The sequence below is a fragment of the Urtica dioica genome, chromosome 4, assembly GCF_054948205.1.
Source record: "Urtica dioica subsp. dioica isolate 48M chromosome 4, U.dioica_male_clone48M_v1_H2, whole genome shotgun sequence".
Classification (NCBI taxonomy): domain Eukaryota; kingdom Viridiplantae; phylum Streptophyta; class Magnoliopsida; order Rosales; family Urticaceae; genus Urtica; species Urtica dioica.
In genome coordinates, this window is record NC_142759.1 from 43,986,295 (window position 1) to 44,008,968 (window position 22,674).

At 51.6% G+C, this 22,674-nt stretch overlaps 1 protein-coding gene across 1 annotated transcript in view; it reads right to left on the reverse strand.

Moving 5' to 3' along the window:
* Positions 1-318: 318 nt before the first annotated feature.
* LOC149401576 (uncharacterized) overlaps positions 319-22,674 on the reverse strand; it is a 28,916-nt gene continuing 6,560 nt past the window's right edge. Inside the window, exon 5 of the mRNA XM_089610792.1 lies at positions 319-414. Within this exon, the coding sequence (XP_089466918.1) occupies positions 319-414 (96 nt within the window). The remainder of the gene's footprint in view (positions 415-22,674) is intronic.

Here is a 22,674-nt window from a genome sequence, read left to right on the forward strand (position 1 = left end):
GAGCGTCGCCGAATCCACGACGGCATGCGGCAGGTCTCTTCTTCCGAAACCTATTCGCTCTTGCCTAGCCATGGCGGGGGGTCTCACGGCCGCCGCAGTGGCATCGAAGAGTGAGTCGGGTCTCGGAGCTCATTTGTATGACTATGTTTGAAATTGAACTAATGAAGTGTGTGCATATATACAGGTTGGTATGGAATTCTGGGAAACATGAGCTCATAGAGCTACAAGTGAGTAACTAATTCAGTGAAATTAACTACGTAATTATAACATTAGTCACAAACTTGTAATTATTTCATAGAATTATTATAAAATTGTGTTCTACAAGATTTGGACATCGGTCGAGTGGCTTACTAGTTTTGTAAGTTTAAAAGCTGTAACTAAATTCGAATAATTATCCATTATATTATGCTTCACCTAAAATAGTTAAAACTGAGTAGTTAATTTAGAGTAGTTACACGTCAGTAACTAGTTCACATAGTTTAGTTACTAATTCAGCCTTACATCATGCTTATATCCTAACAATTTTGTTACGTACGCGTGCAACATATGAATCTGGTTTTTCTAGTATCTCAAGATAATAAAAAAGAAGGTTTTTTTGCACATCGTTTCACAATGGCGGACTCTTACGAATATAGAAAAGAAAAAGATGAAGGTGAGTTAGTTACTTACTAGTCACATAGTTGTAACTAAAGATTGTTAATTAGTTACAAGTGTGTAACTAATTAAGGTGAATTAGTTACGTACTAGTCACTAAATAAAGTGAATTAGTTACTTTAAAGTCACTAAATAAGATGAATTAGTAATGTACTAGTCACTAAATCAGGTAATTAGTTACTTAATAGTCACTAAATAAGGTAAATTAGTTACATGTCATTCAAGGCTTGTATGCAATATATGGGGAAATATATTAATAATATGAAGAAACATTCCTACCTTGTAACTTGACTGGTCTTTTATAATTAGCTTCCAATGATCAGATAAAAAGAAATAGTCTGATTATGCAAGGAATTATTGATTCTAGAGTCTGATTATGCAGATAAAAAGAAATAGTCTGATTATGCAGCCAAATTATTGATTCTAGAGTTAGTCTGCACTAAATAAGTATAAACATTATGTCTACTATAACCTATTGTTGTCGCACGAAAATGAACAACTATTTAAAACCTCGGGCGGTTCGATCCAAGGCCGGACCAAGTGATCGCACCCGGGCCAAGAGTGTGAACTCGAAAGTCTCGAGCTAGGTTTTCTCCGATCAACCCGCCTCTCGGGAGAGGTAGGGGGTGAGGAGGAGGAGTGACCGTGCCTTGGGTGTCGGCTGCCTACGTACCCGTGTGTGGGATCAGGTCAGAACGTAGTTCAAGCGTGTGAGACGCAGTATGAGGCGCGGAGCCTTGGTGGAGAGGCGTGCTCAACGAAGGAGACGAGGCGCGGAGGAGTCCTCGGCGACGTCTCAGAACTTCGGAGATCGCGTATGCGAGAGAGAATGTGTGGTTTCTCTCTTTTGGAGACGTGGAAGACTCTAAGTCAAGAGTTCCTTGTTGTGGCGGAGATTCCGGACGTGTAGGCGATTCCTAGTTGGAAATGCCGGACGCGTAGGCGATTTTTCGTCAGAAATGGTGGACGCGTCTAGGGTGCTAGACGCGTAGGCGATTTTCAGTCGAAAACCGTTAGAGCGCTCGTGGGCTAAAGATTAATCGTTCGATCAAGAGAGGCGGCACTCGGGAGTCCCCGGAAACCGCTTCAGAATCTCTGAGAACGAGAAATCGAGGAGAATCCGCTTCAGGCCAAGGATGGCATCCAGAGAAGCAGAGAGAAGTCTCAAGTTCCTTGAGAAAAAATGGGATGGGATTTCCCCTCAATGAGAGAGGGTATTTATAGGTGTTTGGGGGCCTTAGAAGGCTTCTTTTTCGTCCATGTGAGACTAGGAACGCATGTGGCATCAAGCGGAGGCGCACGGTGCGCGCGGCGCACAAAGAGCGGCGCACAACGCGCGGCGCGCGGGTCATCTGGCGCGGCGCGCGGGTGCGCGGCGCATGGAGCGCGCGGCGCGGGCGCGTCTTGGCACGGCGCGCGCTTGCCTGGCGCGGCGCGCTGCCTTGATGGCGCGGCGCGCTGCTTGCTACGCGGCTGGCCGGCGCAGCTTGCTGTGCGCGCGGCGAATGGCTCGTCTTGCTGGACTCTTGCGGGCCTTTAGGGTTCTTCGAATACCATTCTTGCCATGCGAAATATGAAGGTTTCTACTCGACGAGAGTGGCTCGACTCGAGGAACGACTCGAGGCTCGACTAGAGGAGAACGACTCGAGGCTCGACTCGAGGAACAACTCAAGGCTCGACTCGAGGAGCGACTCGAGGCTCGACTCGAGGAACGACTCGAGGCTCGACTCGAGGAGAACGACTCGAGGCTTGACTCGAGGAACGACTCAAGGCTCGACTCGAGGAACGACTCGAGGCTCGACTTGAGGCGAACGACTCGAGGCTCGACTCGAGGAACGTGAGGATTTGGCATGAGGACTTGTCAGTCGACTCGTGACAGAAGGCTTGCCGCTCTTCAGGACCTCCGGCCTGACCATCGGCCCTTTGAACGACGTGTCTTCTTGGCGTCTCGGGTTTTCTGAAAACGACCGACAACATTAGCCCCCCAAGTTTATCGCTCGGGAGGCCCCGGGCGGTGAACTTTTAGTTGTTTCCGCCGGGTGTTTGAGGAAAATTTATCTCCCAGGGCTTCGCTGTCGCGAAGCTTTTGTGAACATAGAGAATATTCTTGCGAATGCTAGTGCTCTTTCTCGCTTTCCCGTCTCTCTCGACACGAGTGTGTGATCGACACGTGGAGGAGGGTCCAAGCGGATAGGAGACGTAGCTCGACGTGGGCGAGGCAGACGCGTTTGCGTCTATCGCTCTAGCCCCAGAGCAAAGGGGACATGCGTGGGCTAGCGGGACACGCATTTGTGTAGAGGCGGGTCTCTGCTTTGGCTAACCTGTTCTTCAGGTTGCCCCAGCTGTTTGTTCGAGGAGCGGGACTCGACTCGAGGAGAACGACTCAAGGCTCGACTCGAGGAGCGAAGCTCGACTTGAGGAGACTGACTCAAGGCTCGACTCGAGGAGCGAAGCTCGACTCGAGGAGACTGGCTGGACTTTAAGGAATATGACTCTACTCGAGGAGCGATGCTCGACTCGAGGAGTATGACTCGATTCGAGGATCAAGACTCGACTCGGGGAGAATGGCTTGATGAGTGATGCTCGACTCGAGAGGGATGATTCGAGGAGAATGACTCGACTCGAGGAGCACGGCTTGACTCGAGGAGGGTGTGACTCGACTTGAGGAGGACGTCTTGACTCGAGGAGCAGTGCTCGACTCAAGGAGAATGATTTGACTCAAGGAGCGAGACTCGACTCAAGGAGCGTGACTTGACTTTGAGGAGCGATGCTCGACTTGAGGAGAATGGTTCGATTTCAGGAGCAAGACTCGACTCGAGGAGAATGACTCAACTCGAGGGGCAAGGCTTGACTCGAGGAGAATGGCTCGACTCAAGGAGCGAAGCTCGACTTCGAGGAGAATGACTCGACTCAAGGAGCGAAGCTCGACTTTGAGGTGAATGACTCGACTCAAGGAGCGAAGCTCAACTCGAGGAGAATGACTCGACCCGAGGAGCGAAGCTCGACTCGAGGAGAATGACTTGACTCGAGGAGCGAAGCTCAACTCGGGGAGACTGACTCGACTCGAGGAGAAAAACTCGACTCGAGGAGGATGACTCGACTCGAGGAGCGAACCTCAACTCGGGGAGACTGACTCGACTCGAGGAGCGAAACTCGACTCGAGGAGGATGACTCGACTCGAGGAGCGAAGCTCGACTCGAGAAGAATGACTTGACTCGAGGAGCGAAGCTCAACTCGAGGAGACTGACTCGACTCGAGGAGCGAAACTCGGCTTGAGGAGGATGACTCGACTCGAGGAGCGAAGCTCAACTCGGGGAGACTGACTCGACTCGAGGAGCGAAACTCGACTCGAGGAGGATGACTCGACTCGAGGAGCGAAGCTCGACTCGAGAAGAATGACTTGACTCGAGGAGCGAAGCTCAACTCGAGGAGACTGACTCGACTCGAGCAGCGAAGCTCGAATCGAGGAGGATGACTCGACTCGAGGAGCGAAGCTCGACTCGAGGAGGATGACTCGACTCGAGGAGCGAAGCTCGACTCGAGGAGAATGACTTGACTCGAGGAGCGAAGCTCAACTCGAGGAGACTGACTCGACTCGAGGAGCGAAGCTCGACTCGAGGAGAATGACTTAACTCGAGGAGCGAAGCTCAACTCGAGGAGACTGACTCGACTCGAGAAGCGAAGCTCGACTCGAGGAGGACGACTCGACTCGAGGAGCGAGGCTCGACTCGAGGAGAACGACTTGACTCGAGGAGCGAAGCTCAACTCGAGTAGACTGACTCGACTCGAGAAGCGAAGCTCGACTCGAGGAGGACGACTCGACTCGAGGAGCGAGGCTCGACTCGAGGAGAATGACTTGACTCGAGGAGCGAAGCTCAACTCAAGGAGCGAAGCTTGACTTCAAGGAGAATGACTCGACTCAAGGAGCGAAGCTCGACTTTGAGGTGAATGACTCGACTCAAGGAGCGAAGCTCGACTCGAGGAGAATGACTCGACCCGAGGAGCGAAGCTCGACTCGAGGAGAACGACTTGACTCGAGGAGCGAAGCTCAACTCGGGGAGACTGACTCGACTCGAGGAGCAAAACTCGACTCGAGGAGGATGACTCAACTCGAGGAGCAAAGCTCAACTCGGGGAGACTGACTCGACTCGAGGAGCGAAACTCGACTCGAGGAGGATGACTCGACTCGAGGAGCAAAGCTCGTCTCGAGAAGAATGACTTGACTCGAGGAGCGAAGCTCAACTCGAGGAGACTGACTCTACTCGAGGAGCGAAACTCGGCTTGAGGAGGATGACTCGACTCGAGGAGCGAAGCTCAACTCGGGGAGACTGACTCGACTCGAGGAGCGAAACTCGACTCGAGGAGGATGACTCGACTCGAGGAGCGAAGCTCAACTCGAGAAGAATGACTTGACTCGAGGAGCGAAGCTCAACTCGAGGAGACTGACTCGACTCGAGAAGCGAAGCTCGACTCGAGGAGGATGACTCGACTCGAGGAGCGAAGCTTGACTCGAGGAGGATGACTCGACTCGAGGAGCGAAGCTCGACTCGAGGAGAATGACTTGACTCGAGGAGCGAAGCTCAACTCGAGGAGACTAACTCGACTCGAGGAGCGAAGCTCGACTCGAGGAGAATGACTTGACTCGAGGAGCGAAGCTCAACTCGAGGAGACTGACTCGACTCGAGAAGCGAAGCTCGACTCGAGGAGGACGACTCGACTCGAGGAGCGAGGCTCGACTCGAGGAGAACGACTTGACTCGAGGAGCGAAGCTCAACTCGAGGAGACTGACTCGACTCGAGGAGGATGACTCAACTCGAGGAGCGAAGCTCGACTCTAGGAGGATGACTCGACTCGAGGAGCGAAGCTCGGCTTGAGGAGGATGACTCGACTCGAGGAGCGAAGCTCAACTTGAGGAGACTGACTCGACTCGAGAAGCGAAGCTCGACTTGAGGAGGATGACTCGACTCGAGGAGCGAAGCTCGACTCGAGGAGAATGACTTGACTCGAGGAGCGAAGCTCAACTCGATGAGACTGACTCGACTCGAGGAGCGAAGCTCGACTCGAGGAGAATGACTTGACTCGAGGAGTGAAGCTCAACTCGAGGAGACTGACTCGACTCGAGAAGCGAAGCTCGACTCGAGGAGGATGACTCGACTCGAGGAGCGAAGTCTCAGCTAGTTCAGGCCGAGCGAGGTTCTTGCTCGGAGGCGGGGTTCGCGAGTTTTTGCGAGCAGCTTCAATTAACTCGCATGGCGAAGACAGCATGAACTGCGCCTTGTACGGCGGTTCAGGTGCGTTGCGATTTAGTCATCATATTCAACGCTTTGTGGCGACTCTTAGCGCGTCGTGAGAAGCGGTTTTGTGCGTCGTTTAGGCGCCTTAGGCATATTGCGAGGGATGGCCTAGATGCACCATGCAGGCTTCTTAGGTGTGCCGTATAGGCGTTTTAGATGAGCCATGTAGGCATCTTGGTTACGCCATGTAGGCGTTTTAGGTGTGCTATGGTTGTGCCATGTAGGCGTCTTACGTGCGCCATGTAGGCGTCTTAAGTGCGCCATGTAGGCATCTTAGGTTGCGCCATGTAGGCGTCTTAAGCGCGCCATGTAGGCGTCTTAGGTTACGCCATGTAGGCGTCTTACGGGTTGCGCCTTTACGCGTCTTACGGGCTGCGCCTTTACGCGTCTTACGTGCGCCATGTAGGCGTCTTAGGTTGCGCCATGTAGGCGTCTTAGGTTGCGCCATGTAGGCGTCTTACGGGCTGCGCCTTTACGCGTCTTACGTGCGCCATGTACGCGTCTTAGGTTGCGCCATGTAGGCATCTTACGGGCTGCGCCTTTATGTTGTCAATGGTGCCCACAAGAAGAGTAGTAGTTTCTATTTATGTACATTTGATGTCATATAGTCTTACGAAGACTCTTGCTTGTAATTGCTTATTCAATAATATAAAGTTGAAACGTTCATTCAATCTTCCTTGTTTGAAGCTTTATGATAAAACCTTAGTCTTTTAGTCCATAAACAAACTTAACAACTTACGAAGAGACAAATGTAGATTTGCATGAACAAACTCTTCGTAGTTTGCTTAAAACGATATATTCGCAATCTAAGGGTCAAAGGACTATTGACCTCAGTATGATTGTTAGAAGAATCTATGATGTCTGGTTATGAGGCATTGAGAGTTGGAGACTCTATAGTTCTTCTAGGTATCTTCCGAAGGTACTGAATTGACCAGTGCACTTCTAGAGACAATATAAGAACAAACCATTTAACCTCTTATGTCTCGAAGTCACTATGTATGAATTGCATCATGCTTACCTTAATCCTGAAATGAGACATGCCATTTCACACCTTAGTATTCTCATTTGAGAAAGTCAAAGTTCGGACTCACTATGTGATTCCGAACAAGGCCTATTGGTGAAGTACTAAGTTGTGAGTCTATCATGAGTAACTTTGTGAAGTTCTCATAGATATGGAATTCATGTACAAGATTGCTGAAATGCAATGTATGTCACCTCATGCTTTGTTCCTTGGAGTGTGAATAAATGAACTGGCCAGTGTCCAAATTGAGTCCTGACTCTTTTGGATGAAACAATGTGACTTGTTAGCTCCTCGTCAATACATTGTTTCTAACTTATTCACAAGCGACAAAGGAGTTGAGGAAATAACAGCTAGAAGGGTAAAATGGTAATTTAGTAAATCCCGACTAGCTGATGACATTCATGAAGGGTAAACATAGATAATATTCAGTGGATCCGCTCATCATAATTAGGTCAAATTCTTGAGTAGAAAATAAATTCATTTGAACCGAGAGATTTTCAGTGTCAGCTCTTTAGTGGAGTCAGTTGGCATTAAGCTAAACTTGGAAAAGGTTTGTGAACTTTTGAGTCCAAGTGTTTAGCTCAAGCTTTGTTCATTTGGGTCCATGAGGTCACTGTCACGAATCACATCGATAGGAATAGTTAAACTGGAAGCTGAGTCAAAACGAGAACGAAAATAGTCAAAAGGGTATTTTTGTCTTTTGAGACATATGATGAAACGAATGTCAATAAATTTTTTGACAAGTTCATTTGATGACTTAATGTCACTCGGCCATAACTTGATTATTGGGCCTTGTGAATTAATTTCGTTTGATAAGAATTTTATTGAAAATTCTTAATGGGTTTTTCTCATGTTGTCATGAACAAATGAAGAAGCTTCTAGAAGCTCCTTCTAGATGAGAATAGGCGCCCATAATACCCAAGGAAAGAGAGTTTATTTTGTGCATAAATGTATTTAGATACTTGCCAAAAGAAAAAGAGGAAACAAATTTGCATGTAGATGCACAAGGAATTTCGGCCAAGAGAGTAATGGGCAAGGCAAGGAACAAAAAAGGAAACAAATCCAAGCCTCTAGGAGGCAGCCTTGGGCGCCCAACATGGAATGGGAAATAAGGGATTTTTGCTCATGAATATGTGATATTCTATAGAAGAGGAAAGTACCTTATTGAAGGTAAAACCTCTCCTATTAATAGGAGCCCCATTCCTCACATTTCATTCATCCTAAGTTTAAGAGATTGAGAGACTCTCTCTCTAGAACTTGGCCGAAAATCCTCTCTCTCTCTCTCTAGTTTATTTTCGATTTTTTTCTTGTCTTGGCACCTAGGTCCTCACTTGACCTAGTGTTTAGCTCTGCGACTTCGAGACTCGTTCTTTAGTCGTAGCGTTTAAAAGTGCCCACTCACTGATTCCTACTTTTCGAGTGATTTAGTGATAGAAACTTTCGTGGTTGCTCGAGGTGCCGAGGAAAGAAAGAGAGACGTACTGCGAGGGGAGACGAGCGTTGCGAACTTTCCAAAAGCTTCTTCAAAGTTCAGGCTTCAAGAAAGGTTAGTAAACTCTTAACTCATATTGGTTTTTAATTACATGTACTTGCACTTGTCTAGGTTAGTAAAAACTGTTTTACTTGTAAAAGAAATTTTTTAAAATTCCGCCGCTTACCGAAGCGTTAATTATTTTCTCAAACCCTAGATCGATTCCAACAACTCGGGACTCAACTCGAGGAGTGACCTCAACTCGAGGAGTCACGCGTAGAGTTGGCACGAGCACTTATTAGTCGACTCGTGGACTTAGGACTCAACTCGAGGAGTGACCTCAACTCGAGGAGTCACGCGTAGAGTCGGGACAAGGACTTACGAGTCGACTCGTGGACTCAAGACTCAGCTCGAGGAGTGACCTCAACTCGAGGAGTCACGCGTAGAGTCGGCACGAGGACATATCAGTCGACTCATAGACTTGGGACTCAACTCGAGGAGTCACGCGTAGAGTCGGCACGAGCACTTATTAGTCGACTCGTGGACTAAGGACTCAACTCGAAGAGTCACACGTAGAGTCGGCACGAGGACTAAACAGTCGACTCGTAGACTCAGGACTCAACTCGAGGAGTGACCTCAACTCAACGAGTCACGCGTAGAGTCGGCACGAGGAATTACCAGTCGACTCGTGGACTCAGGACTCAACTCGAGGAGTGACCTCAACTCAAGGAGTCATGCGTAGAGTCGGCACAAGGACTTATTAGTCGACTCGTGGACTCAGAACTCAACTCGAGGAGTGATGCATAGAGTCTGCAAGAGGACTTATCAGTCGACTCGTGGACTCAGGACTCAACTCGAGGAGTGACTTCAACTCGAGGAGTCATGCGTAGGGTCGGCACGAGGACTTATTAGTCCACTCATGGACTCAGGACTCAACTCGAGGAGTCATGCGTAGAGTCGGCACGAAGACTTATCAGTCGACTCGTGGACTCAGGACTCAACTCGAGGTGTGACCTTAACTACAGGAGTCATGCGTAGAGTCGGCACGAGGACTAATCAGTCGACTCGGGGACTCAGGACTCAACTCGAGGAGTGACCTCAACTCGAGGAATCAAACGTAGAGTCGGCCCAAGGACTTACCAGTCGACTCGTGGACTCAGACCTCAACTCGAGGAGTCACACGTAGAGTCGGCCCAAGGACTTACCAGTCGACTCGTGGACTCAGACCTCAACTCGAGGAGTGATGCATAGAGTCTGCACGAGGACTTATCAGTCGACTCGTGGACTCAGGACTCAACTCGAGGAGTGACCTCAACTCGAGGAGTCATGCGTAGGGTCGGCACGAGGACTTATTAGTCCACTCGTGGACTCAGGACTCAACTCGAGGAGTCATGCGTAGAGTCGGCACGAAGACTTATCAGTCGACTCGTGGACTCAGGACTCAACTCGAGGTGTGACCTTAACTACAGGAGTCATGCGTAGAGTTGGCACGAGGACTAATCAGTCGACTCGGGGACTCAGGACTCAACTCGAGGACTCACGCGTAGAGTCGGCACGAGCACTCATTAGTCGACTCGTGGACTTAGGACTCAACTCGAGGAGTGACCGCAACTGGAGGAGTCATGTGTAGAGTCGGCACGAATACTTATTAGTCCACTCGTGGACCCAGGACTCAACTCAAGGAGTCATGCGTAGAGTCGGCACGAAGACTTATCAGTCGACTCGTGGACACAAGACTCAACTCGAGGTGTGACCTTAACTAGAGGATTCATGCGTAGAGTCGGGACGAGGACTTATCAGTCGACTCGTGGACTCGGGACTCAACTCGAGGAGTGACCTAAACTCGAGGAGTCACGCGTAGAGTTGGCACGAGCACTTATTAGTCGACTCGTGGACTTAGGACTTAACTCGAGGAGTGACCTCAACTCGAGGAGTCACGCGTAGAGTCGGGACAAGGACTTACCAGTTGACTCGTGAATTCAAGACTCAACTCAAGGAGTGACCTCAACTCGAGTAGTCACGCGTAGAATCGGCATGAGGACTTATCACACGACTCATGGACTTGGGACTTAACTCGAGGAGTGACGCGTAGAGTCGGCACCGGCGCTTATTAGTCGACTCATGGACTTAGGACTCACCTCGAAGAGTCACACGTAGAGTCGGCACGAGGACTAAACAGTCGACTCGGGGACTCAGGACTCAACTCGGGGAGTGACCTCAACTCAAGGAGTCACGCGTAGAGTCGGCACGAGGACATACCAGTCGACTCGTTGACTCACGACTCAACTCGAGGAGTGACCTCAACTCGAGGAGTCATGCGTAGAGTCAGCACGAGGACTTATCAATCGACTCAAGGAGTCAGGACTCAACTCGAGGAGTGACCTCAACTCGAGGAGTCGGCACAAGGACTTACCAGTCGACTCGTGGACTCAGGACTCAACTCGAGGAGTCATGCGTAGAGTCGGCACGAAGACTTATCAGTCGACTCGTGGACTCACGACTCAACTCGAGGAGTCATGCGTAGAGTCGGCACGAAGACTTATTAGTCAACTCGTGGACTCAGGACTCAACTCGAGGTTTGACCTTAACTCGAGGAGTCATGCGTAGAGTTGGCACGAGGACTTATCAGTCGACTCATGGACTCAGGACTCAACTCGAGGAGTCATGTGTAGAGTCGGCACGAGGACTTATTAGTCGACTCGTGGAATCGGGACTCAACTCGAGGAGTCACGCGCAGAGTCGGCACGAGGACTTATCACTCGACTCATGGACTTGGGACTAAACTCGAGGAGTGACGCGTAGAGTCGGCACCGGCACTTATTAGTCGACTCGTCGACTTAGGACTCACCTCGAAGAGTCACACGTAGAGTCGGCACGAGGACTAAACAATCGACTCATGCACTCACGACTCAACTCGAGGAGTGACCTCAACTCGAGGAGTCAAACGTAGAGTCGGCCCAAGGACTTACCAGTCGACTCGTGGACTCTGACCTCAACTCGAGGAGTGACCTCAACTCGAGGAGTCACACGTAGAGTCGGCCCAAGGACTTACCAGTCGACTCATGGACTCAGACCTCAACTCGGGGAGTGATGCATAGAGTCTGCACGAGGACTTATCAGTCGACTCGTGGACTCAGGACTCAACTCGAGGAGTGACCTCAACTCGAGGAGTCATGCGTAGGGTCGGCACGAGGACTTATTAGTCCACTCGTGGACTCAGGACTCAACTCGAGGAGTCATGCGTAGAGTCGGCACGAAGACTTATCAATCGACTCGTGGACTCAGGACTCAACTCGAGGTGTGACCTTAACTACAGGAGTCATGCGTAGAGTCGGCACGAGGACTAATCAGTCGACTCGGGTACTCAGGACTCAACTCGAGGACTCACGCGTAGAGTCGGCACGAGCACTCATTAGTCGACTCGTGGACTTAGGACTCAACTCGAGGAGTGACCTCAACTGGAGGAGTCATGTGTAGAGTCGGCACGAATACTTATTAGTCCACTCGTGGACTCAGGACTCAACTCGAGGAGTCATGCGTAGAGTCGGCACGAAGACTTATCAGTCGACTCGTGGACTCAAGACTCAACTCGAGGTGTGACCTTAACTAGAGGATTCATGCGTAGAGTCGGCACGAGGACTTATCAGTCGACTCGTGGACTCGGGACTCAACTCGAGGAGTGACCTAAACTCGAGGAGTCACGCGTAGAGTTGACACGAGCACTTATTAGTCGACTTGTGGACTTAGGACTCAACTCTAGGAGTGACCTCAACTCGAGGAGTCACGCGTAGAGTCGGGACAAGGACTTACCAGTCGACTCGTGAATTCAAGACTCAACTCAAGGAGTGACCTCAACTCGAGTAGTCACGCGTAGAATCGGCATGAGGACTTATCACTCGACTCATGGACTTGGGACTTAACTCGAGGAGTGACGCGTAGAGTCGGCACCGGCACTTATTAGTCGACTTGTGGACTTAGGACTCACCTCGAAGAGTCACACGTAGAGTCGGCACGAGGACTAAACAGTCGACTCGGGGACACAGGACTCAACTCGGGGAGTGACCTCAACTCAAGGAGTCACGCGTAGAGTGGGCACGAGGACATACCAGTCGACTCGTTGACTCACGACTCAACTCGAGGAGTGACCTCAACTCGAGGAGTCATGCGTAGAGTCAGCACGAGGACTTATCAATCGACTCAAGGAGTCAGGACTCAACTATAGGAGTGACCTCAACTCGAGGAGTCGGCACAAGGACTTACCAGTCGACTCGTGGACTCAGGACTCAACTCGAGGAGTCATGCGTAGAGTCGGCATGAAGACTTATCAGTCGACTCCTGGACTCAGGACTCAACTCGAGGAGCCATGCGTAGAGTCGGCACGAAGACTTATTAGTCAACTCGTGGACTCAGGACTCAACTCGAGGTTTGACCTTAACTCGAGGAGTCATGCGTAGAGTTGGCATGAGGACTTATCAGTCGACTCGTGGACTCAGGACTCAACTCGAGGAGTCATGTGTAGAGTCGGCACGAGGACTTATTAGTTGACTCGTGGAATCGGGACTCAACTCGAGGAGTCACGCGCAGAGTCGGCACGAGGACTTATCACTCGACTCATGGACTTGGGACTAAACTCGAGGAGTGACGCGTAGAGTCGGCACCGGCACTTATTAGTCGACTCGTCGACTTAGGACTCACCTCGAAGAGTCACACGTAGAGTCGGCACGAGGACTAAACAATCGACTCATGGACTCACGACTCAACTCAAGGAGTGACCTTAACTCGAGGAGTCATGCGTAGAGTCGGCACGAGGACTTATTAGTCGACTCGAGGACTCAGGACTCAACTCGAGGCGTGACCTCAAATCGAGGAGTCATGCGTAGAGTCGGCACGAGGACTTATCAGTCGACTCAAGGACTAAGGACTCAACTCGAGGAGTGACTTCAACTCGAGGAGTAACGCATAGAGTCGGCACAAGGACTTACCAGTCGACTTGTGGACTCAGGACTCAACTCGAGAAGTGACCTCAACTCGAGGAGTCATGCGTAGAGTCGGCACAAGGACTTATCAGTCCACTCGTGGACTCAGGACTCAACTCGAGGAGTCATCCGTAGAGTCGGCACGAAGACTTATCAGTCAACTCGTGGACTCAGGACTCAACACGAGGTGTGACCTTAACTCGAGGAGTCATGCGTAGAGTCAGCGCGAGGACTTATCAGTCGACTTGTGGAATCAGGACTCAACTCTAGGAGTCATGCGTAGAGTCGGCACGAGGACTTATCAGTCGACTCGTGGAATCGGGACTCAACTCGAGGAGTGACCTAGACTCTAAGAGTAACGCGTAGAGTCGGCAGAAGCACTTATTAGTCGACTCGTGGACTTAGGACTCAACTCGAGGAGTGACCTCAACTCGAGGAGTCACGCGTAGAGTCGGCACAAGGACTTACCAGTCGACTCCTGGACTCAGGACTCAACTCGAGGAGTGACCTCAACTCGAGGAGTCACGCGTAGAGTCGGCACGAGCACTTAACAGTCGACTCGTGGACTCACGACTTAACTCAAGGAGTGACCTTAACTCGAGGAGTCATGCGTAGAGTCAGCATGAGGACTTATTAGTCGACTCGTGGCCTCAGGACTCAACTCGAGGAGTGACCTAAACTCGAGGAGGGATGCGTAGAGTCGGCACGAGGACTTATCAGTCAACTCGTGGACTCAGGACTCAACTCGAGGAGTGACCTCAACTCGAGGAGTCATGCGTAGAGTCGGCACGAGGACTTATCATTCCACTCGTGGACACAGGACTCAACTCGAGGAGTCATGCTTAGAGTCGGCACGAGGACTTATCATTGGACTCGTGGAATGGGGACTGAACTCGAGGAGTGACCTCAACTCGAGGAGTCACGCGTAGAGTCGGCAAAAGCACTTATTAGTCGACTCGTGGACATAGGACTCAACTCGAGGAGTGACCTTAACTCGAGGAGTCACGTGTACAGTCGGCACAAGGACTTACCAGTCGACTCGTGGACTCAGGACTCAACTCGAGGAGTGACCTCAACTCGAGGAGTCACGCGTAGAGTCGGCATGAGTACTTATCACTCGACTCGTGGACTCACGACTTAACTCAAGGAGTGACCTTAACTCGAGGAGTCATGCGTAGAGTCGGCACGAGGACTTATTAGTCGACTCGTGGACTCAGGACTCAACTCGAGGAGTGACCTCAACTCGAGGAGTCATGCGTAGAGTCGGCACGAGGACTTATCAGTCCACTCGTGGACTCAGGACCCAACTCGAGGAGTGACCTCAACTAGAGGAGTCATGCGTAGAGTCGGCACGAGGACTTATCAGTCGACTCGAGGATTCAGTGTTGTCAATGGTGCCCACAAGAAGAGTTGTAATCTTTATATTGTACATTTGATGTAATAAAGTCTCTTGAAGACTTTTGCTTGTAATTGCTTATTCATTAATAAAAAGTTGAAACGTTCATTCAATCTTCCTTGTCTGAAGCTTTATGATAAAACATTAGTCTTTAGTCCATAAACAAACCTAACAACTTACGAAGAGACAAATGTAGATTTGCATGAACAAACTCTTCGTAGTTTGCTTAAAACGATATATTCGCAATCTAAGGGTCAAAGGACTATTGACCCCAGTATGATTGTTAGAAGAATCTATGATGTCTTGTTATGAGGCATTGAGAGTTGGAGACTCTATAGTTCTTCTAGGTATCTTCCGAAGGTACTGAATTGACCAGTGCACTTCTGGAGACAAGATAAGAACAAACCATTTAACCTCTTATGTCTCGAAGTCACTACGTATGAATTGCATCTTGCTTACCTTAATCCTGAAATGAGACATGTCATTTCACACCTTAGTATTCTCATTTGAGAAAGTCAGAGTTCGGACTCACTATGTGATTCCGAACAGGGCCTATTGGTGAAAGTACTAAGTTGTGAGAATGGCATTAGTAACTTTGTGAAGTTCTCATAGATATGGAATTCATGTACAAGATTGCTGAAATGCAATGTATATCACCTCATGCTTTGTTCCTTGGAGTGTGAATAAATGAACTGGCCAGTGTCCAAATTGAGTCTTGACTCTTTTGGATGAAACAATGTGACTTGTTAGCTCCTCGTCAATACATTGTTTCTAACTTATTCACAAGCAACAAAGGAGTTGAGGAAATAACAGCTAGAAGGGTAAAATGGTAATTTTGTAAATCCCGACTAGCTGATGATATTAATGAAGGGTAAACACTAATAATATTCTGTGGATCCACTCATTACAATTAGGTTGAATTCTTGAGTAGAAAATAAATTCATTTGAACCGAGAGATTTTCAGTGTCAACTCTTTAGTGGAGTCAGTTGACATTAAGCTAAACTTGGAAAAGGTTTGTGAACTTTTGAGTCCAAGTATTTTAGCTCAAGCTTTGTTCATTTGGATCCATGAGGTCACTGTCACGAATCACATCGATTAGGAATAGTTAAAGTGGAAGCTAAGTCAAAACAAGAACGAAAATTGTCAAAAGGGTATTTTTGTCTTTTCAGACATAGCATGAAATGAATGTCAATAAATTTTTTGACAAGGTCATTTGATGACTTAATGTCACTCGGCCATAATAAGATTAATTGGGCGTTGTGGATTAATTTCATTTCATAAGAATTTTATTGAAAATTCTTAATGGGCCTTTTTCATGTTGTCATGAACAAGTGGAAAAGCTTCTAGAAGGCCTTTCTAGAGTGTAATAGGCGCCCATAATACCCAAAGGAAGAGAGAATACTTTGTGCATGAATGTATGAAGATACTTGCCAAAAGAAAAAGAGGAAACAAATTTCCCCTAAGGGGAAACCAAGGTAGGCGCCCAAATGGATCAAGAGAGAAGCAAATAAAAGAGGAAACAAATCCAAGGATGTGCTTGGATCCTCTTGGCCGTGTGCCTCATAGAAGAAAAAGGGAAATTGGCTCATTAATATGTGATATTCTATAGAAGAGGAAACTACCTTATTGAAGGTAAGACCTCTCCTATAAATAGGAGCCTCATTCCACACTTTTCATTCATCACAAGTTTTAGAGATTGAGAGCTTCTCTCTCTAGCTTGGCCGCCCCTCTCCTCTCTCTCTCTAGTAAATTTCATTTTAATATTTTGGCACCTAGGTCCTCATTTGACCTAGTGTTTAGCTCTGCGACTTCAAGACTCGTTCTTAAGTCGTAGTGTTTAAAAGTGCCCACTCACTAATTCCTTTTATTTCGAGTGATTTAGTGATTGAAACTTTCGTGGTTGCTCGAGTCGCCGAGGAAAGAAAGAGAGACGTGCTGCGAGGGGAGACGAATGTTATCAACCTTTTGAAGGCTCATCAACGTTCAAGCGTCTAAAAAGGTTAGTAAACTTCTATGCTCATAATAGTTTTTATTTACATGTGCTTGCTCTTTGTCTAGGTTAGTAAAAACCGTTTTTACTTTAAAAGAAATTTTTTAAAATTCCGCCGCTTTGCGAAGCGTTAAAACTTTTTTTTAAACCTGTTGTCGCAGTTTTTCGGACAACTATTTAGGAGCCAAAGACGGTTAGACCCAAGGCCGGACCAAGTGGTCTCGTCTTGACTCGAGCGTGTCGGACTCGGTATCCCGAGTCGTCCCTTAGCTGTGGATGTCCCTTGAGTTCGTCAAAGTACCTGAAAAGGAGTAGAGAACACGTGAACTACAAAGGGGAAACAGGGGGGTGCCCCTGTTTACCTCTCCGACGCTCAACATTAGTGTGATTGAGGTGGAGTATAGAGGTTTTAGGGGTGTTTAGAGGCCAAAGCTTGAGAGAAACGAGCGAGGTACGAGTTCGGCAGCGTTTCGGTGCTCAAGAATGGATTTCCTGGGTCAAGGGAAGGACCCTTGTATTTATAGGCAGCCAAGGGGTGGTTTGAAGACCCCTTGGCCGAGTGAGCAAGGTTGGGCCGGCCTTGGAGGAGGGCCGGCCTTGGAGTGCCGGCCGTGGAGGGCCGGCCATGGAGGGAGGCCGGCCTTGGAGTGCCGGCCTTGGAGTGCCGGCCGAGGAGTGCCGGCCTTGGAGCGCCGGCCGAGGAGGGCCGGCCTTGGAGCGCCGGCCGAGGAGGGCCGGCCTTGGAGCACCGGCCGAGGAGGGCCGGCCTTGGAGCGCCGGCCATGGAGGGCCGGCCATGGAGGGCCGGCCATGGAGGAAGGCCGGCCTTGGAGTGCCGGCCGAGGAGGGCCGGCCTTGGAGCGCCGGCCATGGAGGGCCGGACATGGAGGGCCGGCCATGGAGGAAGGCCGGCCTTGGAGTGCCGGCCGGGGAGGGCCGGCCTTGGCGCACCGGCCGAGGAGGGCCGGCCTTGGAGCGCCGGCCGGGGAGGGCCGGCCTTGGAGCGCCGGCCGAGGAGGGCCGGCCTTGGCGCGCCGGCCGGGGAGGGCCGGCCTTGGAGCGCCGGCCGAGGAGGGCCGGCCTTGGAGAGCCGGCCTTGGCCAGCGCCGGCCTTGGGCCGGTCATACGCCGGGCGGCCGCCGGCCGGGAGCTGGCCGGACGGCACTTGGCCGGCCGGGAGCCGCTGTGCGGGCCTCGCACCGGTCGCGTGGATCTAAGCGATGCCTTAGTTCTCGTCGGTCCGAGACGGACCGACAACATTAGCCCCCCGAGTTTCCGGTCGAGCGTAGATCGAGTGGAAACTCAAAATCTACGCCTTTATACGGATGCGGGATGAACGCTCTCGGGTTCGTGTCATTAGGAGCCAAAGACGGTTAGACCCAAGGCCGGACCAAGTGGTCTCGTCTTGACTCGAGCGTGTCGGACTCGGTATCCCGAGTCGTCCCTTAGCTGTGGATGTCCCTTGAGTTCGTCAAAGTACCTGAAAAGGAGTAGAGAACACGTGAACTACAAAGGGGAAACAGGGGGGTGCCCCTGTTTACCTCTCCGACGCTCAACATTAGTGTGATTGAGGTGGAGTATAGAGGTTTTAGGGGTGTTTAGAGGCCAAAGCTTGAGAGAAACGAGCGAGGTACGAGTTCGGCAGCGTTTCGGTGCTCAAGAATGGATTTCCTGGGTCAAGGGAAGGACCCTTGTATTTATAGGCAGCCAAGGGGTGGTTTGAAGACCCCTTGGCCGAGTGAGCAAGGTTGGGCCGGCCTTGGAGGAGGGCCGGCCTTGGAGTGCCGGCCGTGGAGGGCCGGCCATGGAGGGAGGCCGGCCTTGGAGTGCCGGCCTTGGAGTGCCGGCCGAGGAGTGCCGGCCTTGGAGCGCCGGCCGAGGAGGGCCGGCCTTGGAGCGCCGGCCGAGGAGGGCCGGCCTTGGAGCACCGGCCGAGGAGGGCCGGCCTTGGAGCGCCGGCCATGGAGGGCCGGCCATGGAGGGCCGGCCATGGAGGAAGGCCGGCCTTGGAGTGCCGGCCGAGGAGGGCCGGCCTTGGAGCGCCGGCCATGGAGGGCCGGACATGGAGGGCCGGCCATGGAGGAAGGCCGGCCTTGGAGTGCCGGCCGGGGAGGGCCGGCCTTGGCGCACCGGCCGAGGAGGGCCGGCCTTGGAGCGCCGGCCGGGGAGGGCCGGCCTTGGAGCGCCGGCCGAGGAGGGCCGGCCTTGGCGCGCCGGCCGGGGAGGGCCGGCCTTGGAGCGCCGGCCGAGGAGGGCCGGCCTTGGAGAGCCGGCCTTGGCCAGCGCCGGCCTTGGGCCGGTCATACGCCGGGCGGCCGCCGGCCGGGAGCTGGCCGGACGGCACTTGGCCGGCCGGGAGCCGCTGTGCGGGCCTCGCACCGGTCGCGTGGATCTAAGCGATGCCTTAGTTCTCGTCGGTCCGAGACGGACCGACAACATTAGCCCCCCGAGTTTCCGGTCGAGCGTAGATCGAGTGGAAACTCAAAATCTACGCCTTTATACGGATGCGGGATGAACGCTCTCGGGTTCGTGTCATGAGGAATGGCCTTCGCGCGTCGCGAGGGACGGCCTTTGCGCGTCGCGAGGGACGGCCTTTGTGCGTCTCAAGGGACGGCCTTTGTTTCGGGTTGATCGTGCGTGGCTTATTTTCTCGATCTGCCAATGAGGGCGTGATCGATTGGCACGACTTTATTGTGTCGTGCGCGTCTTATTTTCTCGACTTGCCAACGAAGGCATAACCGATTTGCACGTCTTTGTTGTTTTGTGCGCGTCTTACTTTTCTCGATTTGCCAACGAAGGCATAACCGATTAGCACGTCTTCGTCGTTTAGTGCGCGTCTTACTTTTCTCGATTTGCCAACGAAGGCATAATCGATTAGCACGTCTTTGTTGTATTGTGCGCGTCTTATGTTCTCGATTTGCCAACGAAGGCATAATCGATTAGCACGTCTTCGTCGTTTAGTGCGCGTCTTACTTTTCTCGATTTGCCAACGAAGGCATAATCGATTAGCACGTCTTTTTTGTTTTGTGCGCGTCTTACTTTTCTCGATTTGCCAACGAAGGCATAATCGATTAGCACGTCTTTGTTGTATTGTGCGCGTCTTATGTTCTCGATTTGCCAACGAAGGCATAATCGATTAGCACGTCTTCGTCGTTTAGTGCGCGTCTTACTTTTCTCGATTTGCCAACGAAGGCATAATTGATTAGCACGTCTTTTTTGTTTTGTGCGCGTCTTACTTTTCTCGATTTGCCAACGAAGGCATAATCGATTTGCACGTCTTCTTGGTTTTGTGCGCGTCTTGTTTTCTCGATTTGCCAACGAAGGCATAATCGATTCGCGCGTCTTTTTTTGTTTCCTTCTTTTTTTTTTTTTTTTTTTGTTGAGCATTGTTTCCCATTAGCCCCCCGAGTTTCTCGTGTACTCGTAGAGGAGACTAGAAATTATAATGCAGCAAGATAAAGACTTCGAGGTGAAATGTGATACAATTATCATGCACAAATAGTCAAAAATTACATCCCTGGGCCATTGGCCTTATTGAAATTCGAGATTGTCTTAAAATAAAATGACATAATGAGAAAAGGGGACGGGCTTAGCCCACGACATGCAGCTGTGAGCTCTCCGGTTGTTCAATCGCTGCCTGGTTCATGACAGCCACCGTCGCCGGACCCTTCCTTCCCCGCCGTGGGCGGCCTTCGTACACCGTGGCCGCCCCGACCGTTCTTAGGACATACTCTTTTAATTTCCCGACTTGAATCAGGGCCTCGATCTGACGCCTAAGATGATAGCACTCGAACGTCAGATGCCCGTGATCCTGGTGGTACTCACAGAACTTGTTCCGATCCCTCTTCGCGGGATCCTTCGCTAGAGGAGCCGGACTTCCTAGCTCGTCGCGGTGCAGAGCTAGGATCCGCTCTTGCGGAGTGTTCAGCGGGGTGTACGTTGATAACGCTTGGAAGTTATCAACGTGCGATGATCTTGGACCGGAGAGGGGGCGATTGTTAGGGGCCCGGCCTCCCTTGCTCCTCTTGTTTTGAGGGTCGGGGCGATCTTCATCCCGTTCTTCGCGGTGGCGACTACCTTGTCCTCCTGACTTCCGGCCATCGCGGCCGTCGAGATAGTCCTCGATTCCCATATGTGTGCGGGCTCTCGTCATCAGCTCCGCCATATCTCGCGGGACTTGCCCGACAATGGACTTGAGGAAGTCGCTCGTGCGAACTCCCTCGGTAATCGCCGTGATGGCGTCCCTGTCGTCGAAGCCCTCGACTTTGTGAGACTCCTCGGTGAAGCGGGCGAGGTATTGTCTCAAAGTCTCATCTCTCCCCTGTCGAATGGAGAGGAGGTGGGTCTTCGATTTCTTTTGTGCCACAAGCGTGGCAAAGCGAGCGAGGAAAGCCTCTCGCAAGGCCCGGAAGGACGGGATGCTTCCAGGCCTCAAACTTTGGAACCACTCAAAGCCTGACCCTGTGAGGGTCAGGCTGAAGGCTTGGCAGAGGGTGGCGTCCGTCTGCCCTTGCATCGTCATCCACGTCTCATAGTGTTGGACGTGGTAGTGGGGGTCCGTACGTCCATCATAGGGGGGAATGGATGGTAACTTAAAGTTCCCCACGCATGGCTGCGTGAGGACTTGTGCGGCGAAGGGAGAGTATGATTCCTCGATCCCTCCGTACGGCCTTTGCCTCCCTGATTCCCTCATCTCGATGATTTGGTTTTGGAGGCTCTGGATCATTGTGACCATATCAAGCCCGTTGGCAGGGCCAATTGTCGGGGCCACGGGGGTCACCGGTTGGCGTTCATTGGACGCTTGGTCCACGACATTGGCCTGAGGTCGGCCAAGCGTTGCGGCGGGGAGCGCGTCCCTTCGAGAATTTAGCCTTTGGCGGAGATCCTCCCCTCGGGAGTTTCTCTGCGCCGTCAAGCGCTCTCTAAGGTCCACGCTTGGTGCGTGACGAGGCGAGGTCGCCCTCGGCCGGGTCGTCCGGCGAGCGCTTCGGCTATCGGCTCCATCGTCGACCAGAGTCGCTCTCTCCTCGGCGAGGGGCCGTGTCCGGCCACCTCTTGAAACCGAGGGGGCGAGTCCCCGGGACTGTGACCGTGCCTGTTGTCGCGCCGGGCACAAAGGATCGGCCAACGCACCGTTGGCCCTCTCGGATCGCGTTTGAGTGAGGCTAGGGGTGGCCTCGTCGGTCCTCGACTCCTCCACGTACTCGGGGTCAGAGTAATCTTGAGCAGATCGATCCTCGACGTCGTAGCCGAGGAGACCGGCGACGAGGGAGCTGTCAACGCCGGGACGGTCAAGGAGCTCCGCGAGCCGCCGGGCCGTGTCCTCTCGGAGCTCGGCCTCGGGGTCGTTCACCGGGTCTTGGGGCTGGCTCTCGCTATCGCGAGGTTGCCCTTCAAGACGGTGCGCGAGGTTTCGGAGACCGTACCTCGAGCTCGTCGCTCGGGTTCCCGCGGAGGTAGTGGGTAGATGACTCATCTCTCGAGAGTCGTGAGAACAAAGGGAGAAAACTGGTAGAGGGAATGCGTCGTCAAGGTCGAGAGATCCCCTCCTTCTAGCGCCAAAATGTTGTCGCAGTTTTTCGGACAACTATTTAGGAGCCAAAGACGGTTAGACCCAAGGCCGGACCAAGTGGTCTCGTCTTGACTCGAGCGTGTCGGACTCGGTATCCCGAGTCGTCCCTTAGCTGTGGATGTCCCTTGAGTTCGTCAAAGTACCTGAAAAGGAGTAGAGAACACGTGAACTACAAAGGGGAAACAGGGGGGGTGCCCCTGTTTACCTCTCCGACGCTCAACATTAGTGTGATTGAGGTGGAGTATAGAGGTTTTAGGGGTGTTTAGAGGCCAAAGCTTGAGAGAAACGAGCGAGGTACG